The sequence below is a fragment of the Ostrea edulis genome, chromosome 2 (assembly GCF_947568905.1).
Source record: "Ostrea edulis chromosome 2, xbOstEdul1.1, whole genome shotgun sequence".
Taxonomy (NCBI): Eukaryota; Metazoa; Mollusca; class Bivalvia; order Ostreida; family Ostreidae; genus Ostrea; species Ostrea edulis.
The window spans coordinates 89,470,742-89,481,968 of record NC_079165.1 but is presented as its reverse complement, the minus strand read 5'-3'; the positions used below and the strand labels follow the sequence as shown (position 1 = coordinate 89,481,968).

Sequence of the window (11,227 nt, the reverse complement as noted above, 5' to 3'; positions counted from 1 at the left end):
GTTCTTTTGCACTACTAACTCACAGGGACGAATGTTTGGAGAGCATGGTGCAAAAGATGAATTTCCCAATCTAAAGAGATCAAGCCTGGAGTAATGAAATACTCTGTACTCAACCACATAATCCGTGCTCCAAATACTCATACTCAATATTCCACTCTAAATGTATAACTTTTGAGTATGAGTATGGCTTTATTTATAACCTCCAGGCCAAAACTGTAATGACAGCCCAGGCCAAAACTGTAATGACAGCCCAGGCCAAAACTGTAATGACAGCCCAGGTAAAAACTGTTCTCCAACATTTCTCCACATCATGTTACTGACCTAAACTTAATTGTAGAGTGACCCTTTGACCTTGTGAATGTCTTTTGTGCCCCTCTCTCTTGGGTGCCTGACTTTTGGGTTGTTATTGAACAGGACAGTCCACCCTCTAATTGTCTTGGTGACAGCGGTCTATTGTGCTCTATTGTGTGGTGTTGTACAGTTTACAAGCTTCAACTGGCAAGTCAATGCTCAGCCACTTTGTATAATGAAATTTTTTCCGGATTTAAAAAAAATGTCAGAATTAAGAAGTTAATAAATAGAAAGGGAACTAAGTTATAAAAAAAATGATAAAAATACAGCATTATCAGCCTTTTGAACTTGGTAAATTCAATTCTTTATCTTTTGAAAGATAGTTGCCAGAAATGTTAGCTCAGAGCATTGCCCAAACTAAATGAAACATTCTTTTTTAATTACAACCTGTTAAACTTTGGCAGCAAAAATACACAGTTATATAGGACAATAATTATGTGTGCTTTCTTGCTAGATAATCCAGTTTTTCTTGTTATCAGTATAATAAAGAAGTATGTGTATGTAGCAAAGAAAACATGGGATTTTTTTCTTCTCGAATGAAAGAAAAATAAGTAGGTATAGCATTCTTTTCATGGGAAGTTGAATAAAGTTTGCTCTTTTTTAAAAAAAAAAGTGTAGAGTTTAAAATTTGAAATTCTGCACCTCTCCGAATTATTTTACCTCCGATAACTCTAGGAAATTCATACACAAAGGGGTAGGCTGCCCAGTGGCCAGCATTGTTATTGATCAGCCAATTGAATACTTAATTCGTACAGGACTTTTTGTATTCTGATTTTCAGATCACCTAAATTTATTAAGAGTCGGGAAGTGAAAAAAAAAGTTGAGCTAACAAATCTAAATATGTGTAAAATAGTTATGAATAGATTATGAAGACTTGAGTCATTTGCCAACAATTCAAATCAAAAAAGCATATGAAATGAATAAATACAAGGGTTTTTATTTGATGGATTGATGTGTATACAGACTTTGTTGACAAAGCACACAGCATTGTTGAACGTTCCTTAATCTGTGTGCTTACGGCCTCAGCACGTGTCAGTGACAAAGAAGTAGACCAGCCAATTTCAACAGGGTAGAATAACGTCATTGTCGTGTCCTGTTAGGGTATTTTGATGTAAGACAGGGCTTTATCATCCGAGATGGGGTAGTGTTAACAGGGTTTAATTGTCCTGCTTCTGAATTGAAGACTTCATTATTCTTTAATTACCAAGACCTATGAAAAGGATTTCATTGAAATCTTTCTGATAGTCTAAAATCTATATTAACTGAAGAGAATGGCATTTTGCTCCAAAAACATTTCTGTATTCACCATTACATGAAAGAACCTCAAGAACTCCAAATTATGGATTTTTACCTTCACAATTGGATAATGGAGTTTATTAAATTTTAGAAAGGTTTGACAGTATTTCAAACTGTTTGTACAATATAGAGCAAATCTTGTTTAAGTTTGTAGATGGTCTTTCCATTTCTAACTCATAGGATGGAAGGAAATTGAAATTCTTTGGATGTCATGAAGAGATCATCTGATGCTGACTAGGGTTACATCAGCTCTATATATTACAACAGTAAAAATCTGACTAAAAACAAAGTTAATCCTCAGAATACTCTGTAGGAGAAACTCGGCTCCAGTATCATCTTAATGCAGGAATGAAACAGTTTCGAAATGTGTAAAAGATGCCAGTAGAGGGTGCATTCATTATCTTTTGGCATCAAATGACTGTCTGAATTCATTGGAAGAAAGTAAAATGATATTGTAAACTATTTTTGGGATAGATTGATACTACAGATGTCTAATTATGTAATTTGATGTCATGAGGATGGAACAGTGGATGCTAGTGTTGTATGGGTGGGAGGGGAGTAAACAGCTTTATTTGGAAACCTTAATTCTCTATCATATTGGTCAATGACCTTTGACTCCAAATACCCCTTTAAGATCAAGGCAAATCCTTTGAAATTTGATCTAACTCAACTTCCAAACCAATTGATGTACCCAATACCTATTTTTATTCAGGGTAGATATACTTTATACTCCAGAAGAATGTGTTTTGTAGTCTTTAAAAAAGCTTTGAAATGTGTCGGTAGAGAAAGGGTTAAATTATGCTTCAACAATGGAATGGAATTTTAAGAGAAAACAAAGGAGTATTTTTTTAATATTTCATTAATAAATTCCATGTAATTTTTTAGACAAACAGACAGACACACTCTAAAAATAAAAAATAAATAACCTATAGTCAGGGATGTTCATTATCATACTGGCACAATAGATCTGTTTAAGACTATTTACGTCATATAAACCTTCCAGTTATTTAAAGAAACTGAAGAGCGCTGTCAAGTTGAACATGATATATATAAATTGACTTGTAAGAGAGGCCATCCGATTGAAGATAAAAAAATTACACATCTAATGTGACATTCAGTGGACACAATGCATTGAAGTAAAATGACAGGAACTGAGCACTGTGTTGGGCTCCCTTGTCTGCACCCTGTTCAGTAATAGGCTGTTTATGTGATGTTTATGAAAACATAACTCCATAAGCCTGCTCTTGCTTCAGTCAAATGTAATTTGTTTGTGATGTGTCTAGCAGCTGTGTGTTACAGCAGTTGATATCTCAGCATGCAGGGGATCTGCCATGCTTCAAGGGTCAGAGGTCGCTGACATTGGAAAGCTCTTCAGTGTTGGAGACTAGATTAGTAGTAGTAGTTGTATATGCAAAGAAACATGTGTTTTTAATTTAATGGCCACTTTAAAAAATTCTGCTTTTATCCTTTGATGATATTTTGTTTTCTGGAGTTTTTATCTGTTACTCTGGAAACGTGTTCTAGTACTTGTCTTGTTTTTCTTTGAAGAGCCAAATTTTCATGAGCAAACCTTGAATTCAAACATTTTTAATTTTTGTATGTTCTAGTATCAGAAAAAAAAAAACCAACACTGTCTCTTTCTACGTAATTGACTGGTTGATATCAGTGGGTATTTTCTGGCATTGGGTTTGGATTGTAAGAATTGCAGATGTGCATTGGTAAACAGCAGTAGGCATGAGACGCGTGATGGTGCAGGATTGACTCATCCATGCGGTTCATTTTTGTTGTGATGTGTAAGGTATGCCGATAATAGCTCAACAATAAACATCGTACAGAATCACGATTTCCTAAGAATTCTGGGTATGCATATAGATCATTTCACCACAATTGTTTTGGCACCTTGATGAAAAAGGCCATAAACAAATGCACAACAACAGTCAATACACTTGTTTTAATTTACTGTGCGATCCACATTTTATATTTATCTTGCATAGCATGTCAGACTTTTTTATATTGGTAATGGGTGACTAAGAGACAGTAGCAGATTCTATGGTGGTACTTGACAGATAAGTTTTTATTTTTTGCTCGGTTAATGAATGGGGTGTGGTAGTTATTTCTTACATAACAAAAGATTTTTTCCCATCAATGAATGGATGGAAACATTGTCCCCCCAGCAACAGTCTGCTTGGGGTAATGTGCAAGTCGACCTAGATATGTAAGGAAAGATAACTCTGTCTTCAGTCTGTGATCTGTTTGTCATCACAGTCATCTATCATAATGCTTTATATATCAGCAGTGTGAGGCTAGCTATCATTTCCCTCATCTTGTTAACAAGAAAAACCATTTATCACAAATTAATATGACGCTGGATTCTCAAAGTTCATGCATGTCTACTGAAAATTATAGTCATTGTTAAGTAAAAAGTGTATAGGCTTTTTTTTGTTGCAAGATAATTCCCTGATATATGTTTGATATAACCAAGAACACTGTGTTTAAGTTCACTTATATAATGTCACCAAGTGCATACATGTAGTATGCTTGGTTGTGGCTCCACCAGGGGGTGCATGTCTTGGAAGTTAAATGTCTGTCCTAAATGGCCCGGTATTGTTTATGAAGCCCAGAAAGTTGTTAGAAAGTGCTTAAAATGCTACTGATTTTGACAGAGCAGAAAACATAAATCTTGCTGCACATATGTAGAAAGCATCACAAATGTTTAAAAAGTCGCAGAGTCTGGATGAAGCCTGCTTATTGGCTGACACAAGCCAGATGCCATGACGACAGAAGGAAACTGTAGGTTTGTTAGAGGGGTCCAGCAAGTTGTGACTTTTCCCATGGTGATCACTTTCAGTTACTGTTTTGTGTTGATGTTGTGCGGATGCTGATTTTCGCGATAATTTTTTTTGTATACACAGTGTCACTTCCATATGGTAGATTGGGAGTGATGAGGCGGGAGAATTTTATCACCTCATCACATGCTTCTTGTATTGTTTGAGGTCAGCATCACCTGACATTGGTCAGAATTTTGGCCATCTCTGGCACCACCCCCTGGTCAGTGGCTATTTCCTACATAAAACAGACCTGTTGTGGACATCTGTTAAAACCATTTTCTGTGCTGCATTAATTGTCAGTGTTCAATGTTGCAACTTTGAAAGCAAGATCGAAATGATTTGTAATTCAGTGTTCAAGCAGTTGTGATAGTTATATATTTTCTTGCTTTTTAAGATAATACATGTATTAGAAAAAAATAAAGATGTACATGTACTCTTGAAATAAATATGCCTGTATATAGGAATTCAGTGTCACATATACATATAAATGTAGAACTTGTGTCTGCCTAACCTAAAATCTTGATGAAATCACTAAAATGTAGCCTCAATTCCAAGGACATTAAATTTATAGGTACAATTTAATTTACAGGTACAATATGGGTCTAACAGAAACCAAAAGAAGCCTGGAACTGGCCGACAGAGTGAATGCCACCTCCTTCTGCAGGTGAGACCAAAGAGGGATAACTCCAGTGTACAATTCTCTTTATAGTGTATTTTCTCAGGTTTTTTGTAATGAAAAGATTCTATTTTTTTTCCCCAGGAGAAGGTTACCTGTGTTGATGGTGAAAAGCCACATGGCACAAACTCTAAAGGCAGCCACAACATTTATTGAACAGGGTCGTATCCTTTAATTAATACAGTGTGTGATCAAAAGTGTGGGATCCAGAATGTAAATTTTTGTTTAGATATGATTTGTTTTAGATTCAGTGTAGCACATGCAGCTTCCAGTCTGGTTATTTATATCCTTAATGCTCTGTAGACATTAGAGTTGGTCCAGAAGTTGTCAAGGATCCAGCATTTTTAGTTACAAGGTGAGAAATCTGGCTCGACTAGGGTATAGAGTTAAGTGGTTTACTGAAGAAGCACTATAGAGAATGGTCTTTGTAAAATGTACCCCATGAGGCCTAGAATTCCAAGTATTTCTAACATTTCTCGGACACCTTTAAGTTTCTTTTTTTTTTTTTGGTAGGAACATGGAGGACTTTGTTACATGGACAGACACGTCAGCCATTAGGAAACATGTTCTGGACTACAACGAAATGGTATGTATGGCAAAAGGACTATATTATATAGACAAGATTTAAAAGGAAAGGTTCACAAAAATCAGCATTTTATTAAAATCTTAGTCAAATTGAGAAATTGAGTCACTCCAAATAACCTGAAATTTGAGAGACTGTATTGTAAATGCTCTCTTTTATGTAGACTTGCACAGGTCTCTGTGTTCTGTTGTTTTAAGAAATGTTTATTGACCGTTCTCTGTTATACTTTGATTATTTTATAAAATAGATTATCACATAAATAGGTAGAAAATGAAGCTGATACATAGAATAAAAGAATTAGCATAACGACATGAGCAAGTCTTTTATGAAATAAGAGCCGATTTAGACTTTCTGTAAAGGTTTATAATTTTGAGTTTTATTGAGGCCCAAGATGGCTATTATTGTACAATGTTGTAGTGAGCTTACTGTACTGGTAAATCACAACTTACAAATAACATAGATATACTTCCTGATCTTAACACCCTCAAATTAATTATAGTTGCTGTGTTACAGTCTCTAACATTAATACTTTATTGAGATAAATATCAATGGTTTAGCTGGATTTATGTGTAATTTACAAAAGCCGATTAGGATCACTTAAAAAAAACAAAAAAATATTTCTAAAGGCGTAATAATGGGAATCAAAGGTATTATAACGCAAAGCAATGGCATAACGCAAAAATAAAGGCGTACATGTAATAACGCAAAAATAAAGGCATAATAACGCAAATCAAAGGCATACTGACGCAAATCAAAGGCATATTATAACGCAAAGCAAAGGCGTAATAACGCAAAAATAAAGGTGTAGTGCATAACAGACGTTATAACGCTAAAAAAAAAAAGGACGTATTAATACGAATGGAAGGCGTAATAATGAGAGAAAAGGCGTAATAACGTGAATGAAATGCGTAATAACGCGAAACAAAGGCGTAATAACGTGAATGAAATGCGTAATAACGCGAAACAAAGGCGTAATAACGCGAAACAAAGGCGGATTCAGAAAGTTATAACACGAGAGGAAGGCATACCAATGCGAATGAAAGGTATATAAACAATGTACGTTGAATGTTCGATACAAACAATTGATAAAGCTATAATTCGAGTTGGTATATAGCAACAAAGAAATTTTAGCGATATTAGCGCATTCAGATGGAATTATCATTCACATTTCTACATTGAAAAGGTGGTACCCTTACAGCCCATACTGAGGGTGGAAAACGATAGTCCTAGGGATCTCCTATCTTGCTTGCATACTCCTTTTGTGGACTCCAACGATTAAGTTCTTATTAACCTTCATTATGACCTACCGGTTGCGGTAGCTCAGTAACCGGGACCGCAGTAAAATGACTGAAATCACAGGAGCTAAGCCCGTTTTGGGCCCGAACTCAGTGATACCATAAATGGTATCACAGAGTTTGGGCCCAAAACGGGCTTAGCCCCTGTGGCTGAAATATTGCCCAAAACGGCGTAAAACCATAATCAATCAATGACCGCGTCAAACCCAAGACGTTAAGGAGGTATGCTACACCAGAGTTTGATGTAGATGAAAAGTGGAGGATCTTTACAACATTTTGAAATTGAAAATTTTAAAATTTACTTCATAACCCCTGCTGGACTCAAACCTGCGACCTACAATTCACAAATCGGTATGCTAACCTATTGAGCTACTCGTCTAGGTATTGAAATTAAAAAGGAAAAGTCAAATATTATTGATATTGATTTTTTTTTCCTTCATGTTTTTAAAGGAAGTCAGCCATTATGACGATGTAAAATACCTCATTAAAATAGGTAGTGATTGCTCCTTCGCCAAACGCTCGACATTTAGAACTCCTAGTTATATGATATATGGAGAATCTGGGCGTTTCCAGATGTATACCAAGGTTTATTCAAGAATGATTACATACTGGGCAAAATTGTTACACTCAAAAAATAAAATTGTTAATATTGTTTATAGATATTTTTGTACCCAATATGAAAAAGTTGGATATAAAAACCTTTGGGTTGACTGTGTTCAAAAATTTTAAACTTGTGTGGACTCTTAAATACACTGTATTTGGAATGAGCAAGGTTATTGCGTAAATGTTAAATGGTTATCTACAACAGTTAACCTGATTTTGAAAGATCAATTTATTCAGAAGTGGTCTTCTGATATTGACGACTCTTCTAAGGGCCAGGTTTATAAACTTTTCAAACATATGTACTTACTCTGCCTGTAAAATTAAGAAAACTATTTATGAAATTTCGCACTTCAAATCACCGATTACCCATAGAGACAGGAAGATGGCATGGTATTCCCCTGAATGAAAGACTATGTACATTTTGTAATAAAGGAGAAATAGGAGATGAATTCCATTTCATTTTACATTGTCCAACTTTTTCACAATTAAGGAAAAAATACATAGACAATTTTTTTTTTTATGAAAGACCAAATGTTCTGAAGTTTTCTAATCTATTGTCAACTCAAGATATGAAAATATTAAGAAATCTCTGTGTTTTTATTTCTCATATTTTTGAGATTGTTGTTCTTCGTAATTGTTCTTCTGCTACCCCTTAAACGCATTACTATTATGTTTATTTATACATACATTGTTTTTCATGTTTCCCTCTGGTAACTAAGAAAGCTGTATTATTCCATATATGAACCTCTGACGATTTTTCTTGCATGTACATTGCATTATATTTATTGTACCTTATGTACCGTTTAACATGGTTTGAGCGAAATAAATTGAATTGAATTGAGAAGTGAGAATCACGTGTCTCTCGGATATTTTTTGTCGCGGTAGGCGTTTGCACGATAAAGAACACTCACTGCAACAGCGTTGAACGCTCATCTTCGCCAGCCAAAGGTGACGCTCCACGGTGTGAAAAGAGAAACACCGTGGAGCGTCACCCTTGGCTAGCGAAGATATGAGGGCTAAGCATAGGTCTAAATTTGTGGTGCTTCGCCTACAGCTGGTGACGTCTCAGTATGGGTGATAAATTCTCGACGGGACGTAAATCAGTCAATCAACACAACCAATCATTATGAATTACATGATGTAAAATTGAGTACTTTCAGTTAAGCTCAATTACCATTAAAAGTCTATGTGACCCCTTTTAGGAGTTTTATATGTTTTGACTTCGTTGTTCTCCATCCCTTTATCAGTTTTGTTTCATTCAATCACCCCATATTCAATCATTGAAAAGATCTGAAATGTTGCTTCACCCTCGGGAGGCCCCAAGTGGTACCCCTACACCCCACACGGATGCTTTAGTTTTGCGTTATAACGCTATTGATTCGCATTATTACGCCTTTAGAAATATGTTTTGTTTTTAAGTGGTCATAGTCGGCTTTCGTAGTGATTTGTTGTTTATATACATGTATATCTGTATTTTCTTTTACAGAGAGACGATTTTGATCTGATGAGTTAATGCCGGTACGATTTGTTCCTAATTGTATAATTATTTGTAAATAAATCTCATTTGTTACACTATTCTTCCTGTTCTATCTGTACAATACTACAGGAGAACTGTAATTTGTGCGAGTATAATTAATCTTTTTCTTAAACTCGAGTTAAATTTTTTTTTAATTTTCAAGAGACACTCAGTAAGCCTCGTGTCTCTCGAAACTTTAAATAATTGAGGTACGAGAGTTTGAGAAACCAGACAGTTACTAACAAGCGCATGATATGGGGCAGGTCTGTTTCTCCCATTGTACATTTTGTAAGGTTTGGGGTTTTTGTTTTGTAAATGTCTTTCAATCAGCTGATGTTAACTCTATTGAAATATACTTTTACATACACTAGACACAAGTGCTTTCGATTATCTGTCGATTGATTGATTGCATGTATATAGTTTAACGTCCCGCTCGAGAATCTTTCACTCGCATGGAGACGTCACCATTGCCGGTAAAGGGCTGCAAAATTTAGGCCTATGCTCGGCTCTTACGGCATGTTAGCAGGGAGAGATCTTTATCGTGCATCATCTGCTGTCACACGGGTTCTCGGTTTTTGCGGTCTCATCAGAAGGACCGCCCGTCGCCTTTTACGACAAGCAAGAGGGTACATAGGACCTATTTTAACCCTGATCTACACGGAATGATATGTCGAAATGAAATATACAGACACAAGTGTACTGAGAAAAGTTCGTCGAAAAAGCCAATCAGAATCGTCCCAGGTGTTTTATAAAATTAATGACAGTAAAACTGTGCCAGAGTGGTGTAACAAAGTCGATAATGAATAGGATAGGATGATGAGGGCCCAAGTGGGCATGACATTGAACATGCATGATACGAAACAAGATTGAGTTAAGCAGTGGACATACTCATAAAGAGGTGATACATACAGACTTGAAGTACTGTAATGGACACACCACATACGAGGGCTGTTCGATATGTAATGTGTATTGTACCACAGCGCAATAACGCTTTGCACGATTTCGTGAATGATGATACTCTTGAATAGCTCTATTCAATACCTTTCCAACGGTATAAACACGAGCCTTCAGCTTCACATAGTTTTAAACTTATAGTCATTTCAATAGAGCCAGTCGTTGACCATTGTTGTAAAAATGGTTGGGAAACGGGTTGAGAATATTGGAAGAAATTAGGGCTTATATAAAAGATCGCACAAAACTCGGTCATTTGGTAATGCAGATTTTTACTGAATTGGGGGAAGTTTATGGGTTTGATAAGGTATCTTATGAGACAGTCGTAGGTGGAGAAAGAAATTTCTGACTGGCACAGAGGTCGACAAAGATGCAGCAAAATCTGGCCGACCTGTGACTGTAACAGGCAGGGCAAATGTCTCAAAAGTCAGGAAATTAATTGAAAGTGATGACAGATACATGATTCGTGATATTACCAAAGCTTATGGCATATGGCGGGTGCATTTCATTTTGAAAGTACGAAATATTTCTGCCGGATGGATACCGCATATATTGACAGATAACCAAAAACGGGTACGAGTACAAACCGCGAAGCAATTGCTCAAAATGTTTCCCAAATTCAATTAAAGACAATTTGCAAACATTGTTACTGGTGACGAAACATGGGTTCACTATTTCGAACCAATAAGAAAAATTGGAAACAAAATATGGCTAACTAAACACGGTAGAAGGCCTGTAGTTGCCAAAAGAACCATAAGCACAAAGAAGGTTCTTTATTACATATTCTTCTCATGTGTTGGTATAGCCGTACGAATTCCCGTGCCGAAGGGCAAAGGTGTTACAGGTCGGTATTACCGAGATATTATACTAAAAAAGCCCAAGAAATATTATCATAAATGACGCCCTGTGTAAGAATTTAGGCATGTTCGTCTACTTCAAGATAATGCTCCATCACAAACATCTGAGCTTGTGAAGCAATTTTTGAAGTCGGAGAAGGTTACCGTCTTGCCACACCCACCATACCCTCCAGATCTAGCCCAATGCGACTTTTTCCTTTTTCTAAAACTTAAAAAAATCTTATCTGGTCGTCGTTACAACTCCCGACAAGCCCTTGGCTCAGCCATCAGT

General features: G+C 36.1%; 1 protein-coding gene across 1 annotated transcript in view; it reads left to right on the top strand.

Annotated features, from left to right (window-relative positions):
- The window catches only part of LOC125681442 (U3 small nucleolar ribonucleoprotein protein IMP3-like), a 21,462-nt gene extending 12,258 nt beyond the window's left edge, over window positions 1–9,204 (top strand). The window contains exons 3-7 of the mRNA XM_048921544.2: window positions 5,065–5,139; window positions 5,236–5,315; window positions 5,455–5,506; window positions 5,665–5,737; window positions 9,119–9,204. Coding sequence (XP_048777501.1) covers window positions 5,065–5,139; window positions 5,236–5,315; window positions 5,455–5,506; window positions 5,665–5,737; window positions 9,119–9,145 — 307 coding nt within the window. The 3' untranslated portion in view covers window positions 9,146–9,204. The remainder of the gene's footprint in view (window positions 1–5,064; window positions 5,140–5,235; window positions 5,316–5,454; window positions 5,507–5,664; window positions 5,738–9,118) is intronic.
- Window positions 9,205–11,227: the final 2,023 nt, after the last annotated feature.